At 41.8% G+C, this 17,192-nt stretch overlaps 1 protein-coding gene across 2 annotated transcripts in view; it reads left to right on the plus strand.

The window, feature by feature from the left end:
* Positions 1-17,192, plus strand: part of btaf1 (BTAF1 RNA polymerase II, B-TFIID transcription factor-associated) — a 103,978-nt gene that overhangs the window by 1,533 nt on the left and 85,253 nt on the right. For both annotated transcript variants that reach the window (XM_078223500.1, XM_078223499.1), the window contains exon 2: positions 14,211-14,334. In XM_078223500.1, coding sequence (XP_078079626.1) covers positions 14,211-14,334 — 124 coding nt within the window. The remainder of the gene's footprint in view (positions 1-14,210; positions 14,335-17,192) is intronic.

Raw genomic sequence — 17,192 nt, forward strand, 5'->3', positions numbered from 1 at the left:
ATATTAGGGAAGTTGACCAGAAGCTTGGATGAACAGGTCAGCTTTAAGAAGTAGCAGCGAAGGCAGATTTTCAGAAGATGAACTGATAGAGGCAGAGTCTGGCAATATTCCGTTCTGGTTTCCTCCCTCAGTCCAAAGATGTGTGGGTTAGGTAGATTGGCCCTTAATGTCAGGGGGACTAGCTAGGGCATGGGGTTATGGGGATAGGGCCTGGGTGGGATTGTGGTCGGTGCAGACTCGATGGGCCGAATGGCCTCCTTCTGCACTGTAGCATTCTATGATTCTAATATTATAGAATCTTCAGAGCATTTGGCTCATTGAATCTGAGCTGACTCTGAAAGAGCATTCTACCTGTCCCACTCCCTACCTTATCCTGTAACCTTGCACGTGTGTTTTTTTTTGAGAGAGCAATCCAATTTCCTTTTTAATACCTCAATCGAACCTGACCCCGTCACCCTCTCGGGAAACTTGCTCCAGATGCCCAACACCCTCTGGTTGAAAATAAATCCTCATCGCTTTTACTCTTACCAATTATTTTGTATCTGTGCTTTCTAGCTCTTGCAGCTGTCTTGAGAGGGAACAATTTTTCACTATTTGCCCTATCCACATTCCTGAGGATCTTGAATGCCTCTATCAAGTCTCCTTTCAGTCGTCTTTTCTCCGTGGAAAAGAACTCCAACCTTTCCAATCTATCGTCATAGCTACAGTTCTTTATTCCTGGAATAATTCCTGTGACTCTCCTGTCTACTCTCTCTTCAATGTCTTCAGATACAGCGCAGAAAAGACCCTTTGGCCCATCGAGTCTGCACATACAATAACTACCATCAAAAGCATGCTAATCCCATTTTACTGCACTTGTGGCACAGTAGTTAGCACTGCTGCCTCTCAGCGCCAGGGATCCATGTTCGGTTCCTGGCTTGGGTCACTGTCTGTGTGGAGTCTGCACAGTGTGGGTTTCCTCCGGGTGCTTCAGTTTTCTCCCATATTCCGAAAGACGTGCTGGTTAGGTGCATTGGCCATGCTAAATTCTCCATCTGTGTACATGAACAGATGCCAGAGTGTGGCGACTTGGGGATTTTCACAGTAGCTTCATTGCACTGTTAATGTAAGCCGACTTGTGATACTAATAAATTTAACCTATTTCAAGTGCTTAATCCAAATATTTTTTTTAAGATTGTAAGATTTTCAGCCCCCACTACCTTCCAAGGCAGCACATTCCAGATTCCCACCACCATCTGAGTTGAAAACCTTTTTCTCAAATGCCCTCTGAATCTCCTGCCCTTACCCTAAAACTATGCCCCCTCGTGATTGACTCCCCAACCAAGGGGAACAGCTGCTCACCTGTCCATACCGTTCTTAATCTTATACACCTTAATCATGATCCCCCTTAGCCTTCTCTGAAGAAAACAATCCAAACCTATCCGGTCTCTCCTTGCTGGAATTGCGGATAGCGAAGAGCATTGTCGGGCAATACAGCAGGATATAGATAGGCTGGAAAATTGGGCGGAGAGGTGGCAGATGGAGTTTAATCCGGATAAATGCGAAGTGATGCATTTTGGAAGAAATAATGTAGGGAGGAGTTATACAATAAATGGCAGAGTCATCAGGAGTATAGAAACACAGAGGGACCTAGGTGTGCAAGTCCACAAATCCTTGAAGGTGGCAACACAGGTGGAGAAGGTGGTGAAGAAGGCATATGGTATGCTTGCCTTTATAGGACGGGGTATAGAGTATAAAAGCTGGAGTCTGATGATGCAGCTGTATAGAACGCTGGTTAGGCCACATTTGGAGTACTGCGTCCAGTTCTGGTTGCCGCACTACCAGAAGGACGTGGAGGCGTTAGAGAGAGTGCAGAGAAGGTTTACCAGGATGTTGCCTGGTATGGAGGGTCTTAGCTATGAGGAGAGATTGGGTAAACTGGGGTTGTTCTCCCTGGAAAGACGGAGAATGAGGGGAGATCTAATAGAGGTGTACAAGATTATGAAGGGGATAGATAGGGTGAATGGTGGGAAGCTTTTTCCCAGATCAGAAGTGACGTTCACGAGGGGTCACGGGCTCAAGGTGAGAGGGGCGAAGTATAACTCAGATATTAGAGGGATGTTTTTTACACAGAGGGTGGTGGGGGCCTGGAATGCGCTGCCAAGTAGGGTGGTGGAGGCAGGCACGCTGACATCGTTTAAGACTTACCGGGATAGTCACATGAGCAGCCTGGGAATGGAGGGATACAAACGATTGGTCTAGTTGGACTAAGGAGCGGCACAGGCTTGGAGGGCCGAAGGGCCTGTTTCCTGTGCTGTACTGTTCTTTGTTCTTTGTTTGTTTGTTCTTTGCTCATGCTGCATCCCAGCCAACATCCTAGTGAACCATCTCTGTTTAAACCCCCCCCCCGCCCCCCCATCACATCCTTCCCATAGTGAGGTGACCAGAACTGCACAAAGTACTCGAGCTGTGGCCTAACCAATGCTCTGTCCAACTCCAACATTACTTCCTTGCTCCTACACTCTACTACTACTGATGAAAGCAGGTATCCTATATGCCTTAACTATCCTATTCACATGCTCTGCTGCCTTCAGGCATCTGTAAATAATTACCCCAAGACTCCTCTGTTCCTCTGAGCTACCCAGTGTCCTGCCATTAATTAAATACCCTCTCTCCCTCATTCTTCGTAAGTGCGTCATCTTGCACTTATCAGGGTTAAATACCATCTGCCACTGCTCTGCCCTTCTGACCAACCCCCATTTTCATCTCTATCATTTATGTATATAACAAACAATAAGGGTCTCAGTACTGATCCTTGTGGCACATTGCTGGACACCGGCCTCCAGGCACTCGAACAGTCTTCTACCACTATCTTTTTAAAAAAAATATTTGCTCATGGGATGTAGGCGTTGCTGGCTGGGCCAGCATTTATTGTCCATTCCTGAGGGCATTTTAAGAGTCAACCACATTGCTGTGGGCCTGGAGTCACATGTAGGTCAGACCAGGTAAGAATGGCAGATTTCCTTCTCTAAAGGACATTAATGAACCAGATGGGGTTTTTATGACAACAATGGTTTCATGGTCATCATTAGACTTTTGATGTGTCGTATTATTAAGGATGGTGTGGTCAGCTGTATTAAAGGTTGCAGACTGGTCGAGAAGGATGAAGAGAGATACATTTATCACAGTCACGTACTTGTGACTTTGAGAACTGCTTTGGTACTGTGGTAGCAGCAAAACTAGAATGGAGAGATTGGAATTTCAGGAAAGATGGACTGGATTTGGAGGATAGCAACATGTTTAACAGGTTAAAGGGAATAAGCTAGTTTATAAGGAAAGTGTTTTTGTTTTCGAGATGAGGGGTGATGCTTGCAGATTTGAAGGTGAAAGGGACAGTACCTGAGGTGAGAGAACTCTTAACAATAACATGGAAGCAGGAAGTGAAGTTGAGTAGTCAGCAGCTTAGTGGGAATAGGCTCAAGGGATCAGGAGGTGGATCTCGGGGATGAGATGAACTCAGCAAGGGCACAAGTGAAGAAGGGAAAGAAATTAAAGATTTGAGTTCAGGGCCAGGAACCTTAAGAGGACATTTGGTTGGTGGGCTGGCTGAAGTTGGGGAAGCAATTGGTTGTATGATCAGAAACCTAGTGACAAACGCTGATTTTCCTCTAATGCTAGATATGTTAGAATCATAGAAACCCTACAGTACAGAAAGAGGCCATTCGGCCCATCGAGTCTGCACCGACCACAATCCCACCCAGGCCCCACCCCCATATCCCCACACATCTACCCACTAATCCCTCTAACCTATGCATCTCAGGACACTAAGGGGCAATTTTAGCATGGCCACTCAACCTAACCCGCACATCTTTGGACTGTGGGAGGAAACCGGAGCACCCGGAGGAAATCCACGCAGACACGAGGAGAATGTGCAAACTCCACACACAGTGACCCAAGCCGGGAATTGAACCCAGGTCCCTGGAGCTGTGAAGCAGCAGTGCTAACCACTGTGCTACCGTGCCACCCATTGGCTCATTAAGGTGCTTTTTTTTTTCAGTATTTAAATCTTGAAAGTACAGTGAAGTTCCAAGTCATGTCTGCATTCAAATAATTGTTTTGCATTTTTTGTCTTATTTTCTTTTTATTAATACAGCCATATATTTTTTACTGTTCAAAAATCAGGTGGAAACTCTTACCTTTCATAATACATTGATCTCCAACTTAAATTTTAAAACAACAAAAGAAAATCAGATGATGTGCCTTTAATCTTGCCATCTGCTGGAACTGAAGTACTGGGGAAGGGGATGATAAAGGATTTATATGAACATGCAGCCATATGAATTTGACCAGGAGTAGACCATTCGACCTCTCAGCCCGGCTTTGCCACTAGATAAGATAATTGCTGATCTGGTTGTGGCTTCTGCTTTCCTGACTACCCTATATACCCTTTGACTCCCTTGTCAGTCAAGAATCTATCTTACTTAGTCTTAAATATTCGATGACCCCTACCTCCATTGTTCTCTGGGGAAAAGAATTCCACAGAGGAATGACCCTTTTCGAGAAATTAATTCTCCTCATCTCCGTCTTAAATGGGTGATCCCTTATTTTTAACCTGTTCTAGTCTTTCACACAAGGGGCAACATCCTTTCAGCATCCAGCCTATCAGGTCCCCTCAGAACCTTATGTTTCAACAAGATCACCTCCCATTCTGTCAACCCGTTCTTCATAATACAACTCCATAATCTCAGGAATCAGTTAAGTGAACCTTCTATACATTGCTTTCAATACAGCTATATCCTTCCTTAAATAAGGAGACCAAAGCAATACTCCAGATATGGTATTAATGATGCCCTGTACAACTGTGGCAAAACATCCCTACTTTTATATTCAATTTCCCTTGCAATAAGTGCCAACATTCCATTTGCCTTTCTAGTTACTTGTACCTCTGTTCTGCAATCTGCCTCCATTTAAATAACATGCTGGTTTTCCTATGCTTCTTGCCAAGGTGGAAAAGTTCACTTTTTCCAACATTATACTGCATCTGCCAAATTTTTGCCCACACATTTAACCTATCTACATCCCTTTACAGACTTCTTACATCCTCTTCACAACTAATCTGCTACCCTTGGTGTCGTCAGTAGATTTAGCAACCATTCTTTCGATCCCTTCACCCAAGTCATTGACTATAGATGGCCCCAACACTGATCCATGTGACACTCTATTTGTTACACCCTGCCACCCTGAAAATGATCCATCTATACCTACTCTGTTTACTGTTTGCTAACCAATCCTGTATTCATGCTAATGGATAGCCCTATGGCATGAGTTTTTACTTATTGTGCTATCTGGCCAAATGTCTTTTGGAAATCCAAGTCCATCCACAGGTTTCACTTTATGTTGCTTGTTACTACTTTAAAGAACTCTAATAAATTAAACACTTTTTTTCCTTTCATAAAACCCTATTGACACTGCCTGATTGCATCAGTGCTCTACTATAACCTCCCTCATAATATGAGAGTTCACACAACACCAGGTTATAGTCCAACAGGTTTATTTGAAATCACAAGCTTTTGGATCGCTACTCCTTTGTCAGTCTCCCTTATAATAGATTCCAGCATTTTTCCTATGACGTGTGAGACTAACTGGCCTGTAGTTTCCAGCTTGATTTCTTGATTTGGAGGAGTTAGATTTGATGTTTTCCAAGCTGATGGGACATTTTTCAGAATATAGGAATTTTGGAAAATTAAAAACAATGCGTCCACTATTTTAGCAGCCACTTTAAGGACCCTAGGATGAAGTCCATCGGGACCTGGGTAATTGTCAGCCTTTAGTTCTAATAATTTTCTCAGTACCCTTTCCCTGATGATTGTAATAGTTATGAGTTCCTCTCTCCCTTTCACCTCTTGATTTACAAGTATTTCTAGGATGTTATTTGATCCCTAAAAAAGTAAAGACAGATACAAAATATCTTTTCAATCCACCCACCATTTCCTGATTTCCATTAATCTGCCATATTCACTCTTCCTCGAAGACTGATGTATATTTAAATATCTGTAAAAACTCTATCTTCTTTTATGTCTCTAGCCAGCTTTCTCTTGTACTCTCGCTCAATTTCTCGCTCAAATTTTTAGTCATGTTTTTCTGGCCTGTCACTAATGTTCACAGGACTGTGTGCCTTTTCTTTTAATTTGATGCTATCTTTAACTTGTGTAGTTAGCCACAAATGATGCCACCTTATCCTGGAGTCTGTCTGTCTTGCTGGAATCTGGGTTTGCTGCATGTTATGGAATAGCTCTTTAAATGTCTCCCATTGTATCTCCATTGACCTATTCATTAATCTACCTTCCAAGTTTACTTTAGCCAGTTCATACCCTTTATTTAAGTTTAAAACACCAGTCTTGTGCCCATTCTCTTTCCCTTGAACTGAAATGCAATCATGTCATGATCACTACTACTACTAGGACGTAATTAATTAATCTTGTCTCGTTGCAATTACTAGGTTTAGAATTGCCTGCTCTCTGGTTGGCTTTAGAACGTGCTGATCTAAGAAACTGCACTCAACTTATAGGTTATTTTATTAGTCTGATTTGTCCAATCTATATGTCTATTCAAATCACTCATGATTGTTGCCCTCCCTTTCTCACAAACCCCCATTATTTCTTCATGTAACTCTTGTCCTATAGTGTAGTTTCTGTTAGGGGACGTATGAGCTACTCTCACAGGTGACTTCTTACCTTTGCTATTTCTTACCTCTACCTAACTGATTCTACATCTTGATCTTTAGAACTAAGGTCATCTCATTATTATCCTAATTAACAGAGCTAACCACCTAGCTTTCTGTCCTTCCAATATGTCATGCCCTTAAATATACTGGTCTCAACCTTATTCATCTTGAAGCCATGTCTCTGTAATAGCTAGCAGATCATACATTTTTATTTCTATTTGAACTGTTGATGCATCTGTTTTGTTATGCATGCTACATGCTTTCAGATACAGAGACTGGTACTGTTCTTTTATTATTTATGCAACCTCTGGCCTTATCTCCTGGCATATACTTAAGTTTATATACTCTGTCCCTTCCTGCCACATTCTACAATCATTGACCACATTGCTATCTTACTATCTTTTCTTCTCTTTATTTTACCAATCTTCTCTCACTTGCCCCTTTCTATTTAGTTTAAAGCCCTCTCTATCACCCCAGTTATACAGCTTGCCAGAACACTAGCTAGTCCCAGCATGCTACAGGCGAAGACCATCTCAACAGTACAGCTCCCACTTCCCCGTATCCCATGAATGTAAATCTGTTTCTTCCACACAAATCTTTGAGCCACATATTCAACTCTCTAATCTTATTTGCCCTATGACAATTTGCTTAAAGGTCAGGTAATAACCCAGTGATTATTATCTTTGAGGTTCTGCTTTTTAATTTGGCCTCTAGCTACTCGTGCTCCCTAATCCTGTACCATTGTGGCATGGTCAGTTTGCTCATCCACCCTGCAGTCCCTGTGTGTAAGCTACAAGAACCTCAAACCTGCTGGACAATTGCAAAGGCTGAGGCTCCGCTGCTTCTACCTTCTTAGTCCCCATACCTGCCTCACTCTCAGTCGCACCTTCCTGTCCCTGATCATCAACCAACTCTGATCTATAATATTAGACCCTCACAATTTGCATTTTAAAGAAATACCCTGTATTTATATGGAGTTTTTGTTTCCTTGACCACCCAGAAGTTATTTCTAAAGTGTAGTCACCATTTAATGGAAAAATGTGGTAAAACAGCAAATTAGATAAATTATGAAATAATCTGTTTGGTGTTATTGGTTGAGATAAATGTTGGCCCGGACACTCGGTAAATCCTTTTGCCTTTCTTTCAAAGTCTATGTAATCCTTTACATCCACCTGAGCAGGCAAATAGGAACTTAATTACAGTATTTTATCTGAAAGGTGGTGACTCCAAAATTGCTGCTTTTCCTAATGTCAGCTTGTATGATGTGTTCAAATCCTAAAATAAAATCCTGGAGTGAGGCTAAAATCCAAGACCTTCTGAGGTGCTGAATCAAGCTGACATTTTAAAATGGTTAAGTTTATTTATTAGGATCACAAGTAGGCTTACATTCACATTGCAATGAAGTTACTGTGAAAATGCCCTAGTCGCCACACTCAGGCGCCTGTTAGGGTACACTGAGGGAGAACCTAGTATGGCCAATGCACCTAACCAGCACGTCTTTCGGACTGTGGGAGGAAACCAGAGCACCTGGGGGAAACCCACACAGACATGGGGAGACAGTGCATTTTCTTAGGAATGATGTATTAGCATTTTATTGAAAACCATAGTAGACTACCATCATTTTAATACTGGAGGTACAGTCTTACCGGTTTAGTATTGGCAATAGGTAAATAAAATTTACTTTAGGTTACCATAGTGTTCTCTGGCGACCACTGCTAAGGAGAAATTAATGTTTTTAAAATGTGCTTTGCCCAATCAAAAGTTACTTTTGAATTATCCATCATAATGCAATTTTAAGTCTGACATTCTTTGCATTGGGTGTTTGACTAGTTTTCCACGAGAGGGAATGAACTACTGATACTAGGGAAAAAATGTTTTCTATCCTGTCAAGACTCCGTATTGGACATGTTTAGCTTCGGGTATAAAACAGATCCTGGTCTAGCCTGAGACATCATGATTCTGGGAGGGAGGGGAAGAGGCATGAACAGCAATAAATGCTGGCCTAGCCAGCGACGCCCACACCCCATGAATAAATAAAAAGACACCAGTATGACTTTAAAACACTGGCCTAGCCAGCGACGCCCACACCCCATGAATAAATAAAAAGACACCAGTATGACTTTAAAACACAAGGAAATTAATCTTGATAGTAAGATTGCTAAATGCTTGAACGTTAGTTTCCAATAGATTCATATTCACGAAACACTAATTTCACTAAAGAACTGGTAATGTCAGACTTTAGAATCTGAGGCTTCCTTAAAACTTACGATTATGATAGAATAAAGAGGAAGCGCATTGTTTGTACCTGAGTCCCAAACATTATTTGCAGAAGAGTGTGATACTTGAGACTAGAAGCAATGCTCCCTGTAAAATGTTATTACATGGACAGTTTTTCAATGCGTTGGGTAGAAGTGCAATTATATATGCTTTGTCCTTGTAACAAAGGGAACTCGTAGCATGCAGCATGAACAATTACTGCAGATAGCGTTCATTTGGGATATCCATAATAACTTGCTTTGGGTAATACTTTGCCTTGAATGAGGACTGCCTTTGGTAACCTAATCCTAAGAATTGGAATCTTTGGTTTTATATTAATAAATGGACCATGGATGAAATAATACTATTGGGTCAAGTACAGTCTATTTCCAATTCGATTTACAGGAAATAGGTCAGGCTACATTTGCAGAGAGAAACAGTTAATGTTTTGCGTCTGTGACTTTGTGTTAGAACTGAGGAAAGTTTAAAAGTATAATTAGGTTTTGAGCAAATGAACAAGGGAGGAATAAGAGAGGGTGGTGGACATGACCAATGCTTTCATGGTTCAAACGTCAAAGGCAGCGTGAATGGGGATAAGAAAGAAACAAAAGATATCTCTAGATGAGATATGGGTACCTGGTTAGCATCTCTGAAATGGTTAGCATTGGTCTGCAAAAAAATGGGCTTGAGAAAGAAATGAGAGAAAACTGAACTAGAAATAAAATAGGGCAAAGGTTATCAGCTAAAATTGTTAATGTTGAGTCCACAAAGCTGTAGAATGCTGAGTTGAAAGATAAGATGCCGTTCCTCAAGCTTCCGTTGAGCTTCATTGGAATACTATAGCAAGCCAAGGACAGAGGTTAGAACAAAGAACAGTACAGTACAGGAACAGGCCCTTCAGCCCTCCAAGCCTGCATCGATCACGTTGTCCTATCTGGACCAACTGCTTATATCCCTGGATTCCCCGTCTGTTCATGTGTCTATCCAGATAAGTCTTAAATGTCGCTAACATGTCTGCCTCAACCACCTCACTTGGCAGTGCATTCCAGGCCCCCACCACCCTCTGTGTATTTAATCTCTCCTCATAGCTAATACCCTCCCTTTCAGGCAGCATCCTGGTTAAACCTTTTCTGTACTCCCTCCAAAGCCTCCACGTCCTTCTGGTAATGTTGTGACCAGAATTGAACACAGTATTCCAAATGTGGCCTAACCAACATTTTATATAACTAACATAATTTACCAATTTTTGTACTCGATGCCCCCCCTGATGAAGGCAAGCATGCCATATGCTTTCTTCTCCACCGTTTCCACCTGTCCTGCCACTTCTAAGGTTCTGTGGACCTCTACTCCCAGATCTGTGTCAGTGCACCTGATGGTTCTGCCATTTATTTTAAAACTCCCACCTGAATTGGATCTACCAAAATGCATCACCTCACATTTGTCCAGATTAAATTCCATTTGCCATTTCTCCGCCCAATTTTCCAGCCTATCTATATCCTGCTGTATTCTCTGACAATCTTCATCACTATCCGCAACTCTGCCAATCTTCGTATCATCTGCGAACTTGCTAATCAGACCAGATACGTTTTCTTCCAAGTCATTTATATGTATTACAAACAGCAGAGGTTCCGGCATTGATCCCTGCAGAACACCACTAGTTACAGACCTACATTCAGAAAAACATCCTTGCATCACTACCCTCTGTCTTCTGTGGCCAAGCCAGTTCTGAATCCATCTAGCTAGTTCACCCCTGATCCTGTGAGATTTAATCTTTTGCACCAGCCTGCCATGAGGGACCTTGTCAAATGCCTTGCTAAAGTCCATGTAGACAACATCCACAGCCTTTCCCTCGTCAATAATTTTTGTCACCGCCTCAAAAACTCAATTAAATTAGTGAGACGTGACCTCCCTCGTACAAAGCCATGCTGTCTGTCACTAACGAGACCGTTCAGTTCCAAATGTGTATAGATCCTATCTCTAAGAATCTTCTCCAACAATTTCACTATCACTGATGTCAAGTTCACTGGCCTATAATTAGAGTGGAAGCAAAGTAGAGATTTGAAATAGCAAGTAATAGGAAGTTTGCTGCCTCATTTGGAAGGAATGTTTGGAATCTTGCATGATGAGAAGGAAAAAAGTAAAAGGGCGAGCGTTCCATTTCCTCTTCCTGCATGGAAAGTGGCTTGGGAAGGGGTGTTGGGGATGCCTGAAGAGTGTACCAGGGTAATGCAGACAGAATATTTTCTACTGCATACAGAAAAGGGGGGCAGGGGGAGATGTTTGTGGTGGTATTTTGCTGGACATGGCACAGGTGGCATTGGCTAATATGTTGACTAAAGAAGCTGGTGGGTGGAAGGTGTGGATCATGGAACCCTATCATGGTTCTGAAAGGGAAGGGAAGAGGTGAGAACATAAGTGCGTGATGCAGATCGGTTAAGGATGGAGGGTCCAGTCAACCTTTTGTACTATTCTTGATTTAAGTTGAATTAAATGATGTAAATAAAGTGGGAGCTGGTATTTCTTTCAAATTACTGGATAATATGAATTGAGAAACTTTGCATTAAGAGGTGACTCAGTGAGCCAAAACCCCAGTGCAAGATGGTTTGGAGTTTATGGTACTGAAGCAGTTCATGATATTGAGTATATTCTAGCAGGTATGTTTAGGGAATTCTTGGAAATTGAAGTAGTGATTGTGCTATAGAATCCCCACAATGCAGAAGGAGGCCATTTGGCCCATTGAGTCTACACCAACAACAATCCCACCCAGGCCTATCCCCATAACCCCACATATTTAACCTGTTAATTCCCCTGACTCTGAGGCAATTTACCATGGCCAATCAACCTAACCTGCACATCTTTGGAATGCCATTGGATGATAATCTATGAAAGGGCAATGCGAAATCATTGTAGGATGTCCTGAAGTAATGAATATTGAACTAACTGAATAAGTGTATAACTGCTAAGAAAAGGAGCCAGCGTGCTTTATAAGAGGAAGAAGGATCATGTCTGGCAAATTTACTGCAGTTATTTTAAGAACCTAAACCTATTGGGCGGGGATGGAGTAAACATGACTCTGGATGTTGCTCACAACTGGGAAATTGCCCCCATGAGATTTGAAAGTACGACGTAGTTCAAGTAATTTTGAAAAAGGACCAAAATTGCTTGTGCGGAGGAATCAACAATTCGTTTTACATGTAGCTCAATTGAAATATGAAGAGATACCTAGTGGGCTGCTTCAGGATCATTGCTGGGACATTGCTATTTTACTTTGAATTGTGACTAGTATACTGGACACACATCCTAAAAACTAGGACAATCTAAATTGACTGACTATAGAGGTCTGTTTGGTCCTGTATGTGTGATATATTTTTGTATGCTTAGATCAAATGAGGCCAGTGAAATGGATATCTCTGAATTTACCTAGTCGCTAATGACTAGTGCCACAAAAGGAGGACATTGTAGGCAGACCCTCCTAACAAGGTTGTGTTACGAACTCTGTAGAAACTGTTAACAGTTTAAAGATAAATTCAAACTTCCAGTTATTAACTGAAAGATGAAGCATCGATAAACATCCTTTTAAAATATCAAATACTGTATTAGTGACTAACGGTAGAATGCTATTAGTGAAACACAGGGCTGGATTCTCAGACCTCACTTGCAGCTGGGATTCCCCATCCTACCTCAGTGAACAGAGATTTGGCTGAGTGCTAAATTCTCCCTCCTTGCTGGCAGAGGCGGCAGGGCGTGAACGGCCAGTGAATTCCGGCCACTACCTTTTTTTCATAGACCATTACTTAAAGTTTTCCCCTTTCTACTTTTAATGACAACCAAATAGTTCAATTCTGTTATGTTACCTGGTCTCTTAAGTAGACATCAAATTTCCTGGAACCAATTCAAAGTGTTCCCTCTCAAGGGTGTACTTTTTTCCTTTCCTAATACAATCTTCCACCATGAGAGTTTTCCCTGGGGATTCTCCATAGTGTGGAGATGCCGGCGTTGGACTGGGGTAAAAACAGTAAGAAGTCTCACAGCACCAGCCACAACTGGTGTTGTGAGACTTTACTCGATTCTCCATAGAACCATAAAAACCCGACAGTGCAGGAGGAGGCCATTCGGCTCATTAAGTCTGCACCTCTGAGCATTTTACCCAGGCCTGTGCATTTACCATGGCTGTCTATCTAACCTACAGATCTTTGGACACTAAGGGGCATGTGTGAATGATAGTCAGAATTTCATCTGTTTATGGTGCAGGCGGCTAACGTCTATCCAATTCCTAGTTGGATGTAGACTACACAAGGCTGAATACTGCAACTGTCCTTTTGCCTGTGATATCTCTAGTTTGTAGGGAAGTCGGAACCTAGTCTCAAAATGACTTCCTCTGCACTCCTCACATTGACAACGGGAAGCACAGTAGCCTTGAATCCGAGTAGAAATGTTAATCCACTATCTTTGATCACCACTGCTTATATTTCAGAAACAATGAGGCTGATTCTAGTGCAACTCGTTGCAACCTGATACTGATAACACCTTTCTGGGTTTTCAGAGACTTGGGACCTTCCCATTGTGGATGTGGTAGCACTGTCATTGACCCTAGATGTTAACATTTGGCACCTGCCTTTCAATAACACAATGTGACTCTGCCTTTGACCTAATAATTAAACAGACGGTCTGAGGTCACATGACTACTTTCATTTAATATTCCCAGATTAAGATAATTATATCAACATAATCCTATAAACTTCACAGTTCTGACAGTGTTACTACTACCCTTTGAAAAATGGGTTAGCTGCAAGTGCAAGTACATTTTGATGAAAGCACTGGTTTTTAAGTGATACAATTTGAAACCGCTGCAGGTCTGAAACCCTCGATGCTAGAGTGCAGACTCAACTTGGAAAATGTGTCAGAATGGCAATTTCTCAATGCAGATTCCAGTTGAAAGTGGAACTTGTGCCCTCTTAAATTGCTGGGACTGATAATGGATGCCTAATGGCACTTTCTGTCCTTGTTAATTGCTGGATGAGTAGCTTTCAGATTATGGCTTTGGCTACAGAGGTATAAAAAAAACTCAGCTACTTCACAGCTATTGCAGCTACCCTATTGTTTGTCCCACAGAATTTATACAACACTTTCTTTTAAAAGAGAGTTTCAACTTAGTTAAAACTTGTGTAAACTGCACTAAATTCATGTCAAAACCTATATTGACATTATCGGAATGTTGAAATGCTAAATAACAGTTTTTTCTTTTCAACAGGCTTGATCGTCTCTTTATTTTACTGGATACTGGGACCACGCCAGTAACTAGAAAAGCCGCAGCTCAACAATTGGGCGAAGTAGTTAAACTTCATCCTCACGAACTACACAATCTCTTATCCAGAGTAAGATCAGTTATTTTGATCAAAAATATGTATATAAATGTACCTTCAGTTATGGAATTTCACTTTTTTTTCACAGAAAATATTTGGCTAACCTACAGTGAGTGAGAAGTGTGATTCTAAAAATCACCAATTTATGAATTTGCACACCATTAATTGTATGTTTTGCAGTAATTTGTATAAACATCAGCAGAATATTTTCAATGTTTTCTTTGGCAGACTAGAGTGGACATAGTAATTATGCAGTGGAAGGTATGAAGGAAAAGGCTCATGAGTTTTCACCACATTATTGCCTTCCTAGCTCTATATTTTGTGAAGTTGTTCAAGTTTCAAATCCAAAATTTCCATTGCAATGTTAATATTGTGCCAATCCACGCCAGTGTACAATGATAAAAGTAGGAGACCATATGATAAATTAATATACTGTTTCAGAAATGGGTCCCTACTGTTTCAGATTGCCTCTTGTCAATGTTAGAAAATGACTTATCAACTATGGGTCACTGTAGTTTTGACCAGGTTGGTGAGTTAACAGTGAGGTGTTATTAACGAGTGAATTGGCCAGCAAATTCTGATGCATCCATAATTAGATGCCAAAGTCACAAGTTCTGCTCTTCCGCAAATTTCACTACATTTGAAACATCACTAAGAGATTTGGCATTCAAACACATGAAGGATATAAAGTTACAGTACTTCTAGATATCCACTAAACGGCTAGGAAAGGTTGGGGCTTGTCCATTGAAATGAATTTTTAACATTCTAATCACTTTCAAAGACTTCCCTGTAAAATGTGAATTTTATTTTACAGGCGTGGCGTGTTATTCCTTCAGATCTTACTTATTTTTAGAGATAAAAGAAAAGGTTAAATATTTAAAATCTTTTACTTTCTGAGTGTTGCTTCTTTCCTTCCCACTCTTTATTTCATTTTCTGCACGTGATGGCAATATCTTTCATCAGTTTTTTTTCAGCCAAGTTGGGTATTTTAAAAATTAGATTTGTGGTTCACTTCCAAAATATTCTACTACCACGTTCAAGTGACATTTAACTTGCTTCAGAAACGCAGTTTGGCTGCATTGGACAATGACTAGCGTGACCAGATTTTCTGAAGTGAAAACTGGAACGCCCTGAGGTAATGCGCCCTCGCAATGTGAACAAATTTCCCTTTGCAGCTCCAAGTGCAGCAGCTTCTCCATTTTTCATCGTTGAATTACCTGGAACAGGTGGAGTGGTCGTAACTCGGTACCTTTTTCTTTTCCAAATTGATTCTCCACCAACTCCTGAGGAAACCGCATGCAAATGCAAATAATTCTGACAAGTGCCTCCCGGCCACCATTTTCTGCCCACCTCGCCCAGAAGCGCTTTTCACATGTTACCCGGAAAAGTAATGCCGCACTGCAGGGAAAAGCAGCATTACATTTCTGGGTAACGTGGGGGCAAAGGGTCACACAAACGGTACAGACTATGGAGCCAAGGGGCCCAAAAAATGCACTAACTGTGGGGCAAAGTGGCAGAAAAAAGGCGCATTCATAAACCTAAATTCATGCAAATGAAATCGGAAAGCTGAAAACCAGGACATTGAACCATTTTTAGGAAAATGTCGGAACACCAAAACTTGATGAAAATGCAGGACTGCCCCCGCAAAACATATTAGTGAAGGATGTGTGCTCTCTCAATTCAAGTCGAGATGTGTTTGAGCAAAATGCAGGAAGCATTGCTTTGCATTTGTTAACTACAGTGAAAGAATTACTTTGAAATTTCTAACACCTAAACAGATTTGCTCAACTGAGCTAGTCTGTGTATCTCTTATATGCCTGCCCTGCTCCTATATCCTTTAATTTCATGCACTTCCACCAACTATTTAACCATGTCTCTTTCGTGGGATGGGGACCAAGGCCCAACTCTGATTGTACTTGGAAAAGGCGATGGTGAGCTGTCCTACTGAGATACTGCAGTCCTTGTGGCATAGGCACACTCGCAGTGCTGTTAGGGGTGGAGTTCAAGGTTATAATTTAGTGACAGTGAAGAAACATGTAAAATATATTCAATTCAGAATGGGGTGTGTGACTTTGGTGGTGGGGGGGGGGGGACTTGAAGTTGGTGGTGTTTCCTTCATCCTGCTCCCCTTATCTTCTAGACAGTAGAGGTCACAGATTCAGAGGTGCTGTTGAAGGAGGCATGGCAATTTTCTGCAGTACATCTGGTAGCTGCTACACACAGCCGCCACTGTGCATTGGTGGTGGAGAAAGTGAATGGTTAAGGTGGTAGATGAGGTGCCGAAAGTGGGGTGCTTTACCCTGAATTGTGTTGAGTTTTCCATGTGTTATTGGAACTGCGCCTGACAAGAAGTTGAAGCATTACATCATATTTTTGACTCGCGCCCTGTAGATGATGGACTTTAGGGAGTCAGGTGAATAACATTCATGCCACACAAATCTCAGGCAATGATCACCACCAATAAGAGACACTGTAATCATCACTGAATCCTCTACTGTCAACATCCTTGGGGTTACCATTGACCGGAAACTCCTCTGGACTCACCACATAAACACAGTGGCTACAAGAGCAGGCCAGAGGCTAGGATACTGTGGTGAGTAATTCACCTCCTGACTCCACAGAACCGGTCCACCATCCGCAAGGCACAAGTCAGGAGTGCGATGGAATACTCTCCACTTGCCTGGATGGGTGCAGCTCCAACAACACTCAAGAAGCTTGACACCATCCAGGACAAGGCAGCTTGTTTGATTGGCACCACATCTACAAACATCCACTCCCTCCAGCACCGACGTTCAGTGACAGCAGTGTGTACAATCTACAAGATGCACTGCAGCAATTCACCAAAGATCTTTAGACAGCACCTTCCAAAC

The sequence above is a fragment of the Mustelus asterias genome, chromosome 11, assembly GCF_964213995.1.
Source record: "Mustelus asterias chromosome 11, sMusAst1.hap1.1, whole genome shotgun sequence".
NCBI classification, from domain to species: Eukaryota; Metazoa; Chordata; class Chondrichthyes; order Carcharhiniformes; family Triakidae; genus Mustelus; species Mustelus asterias.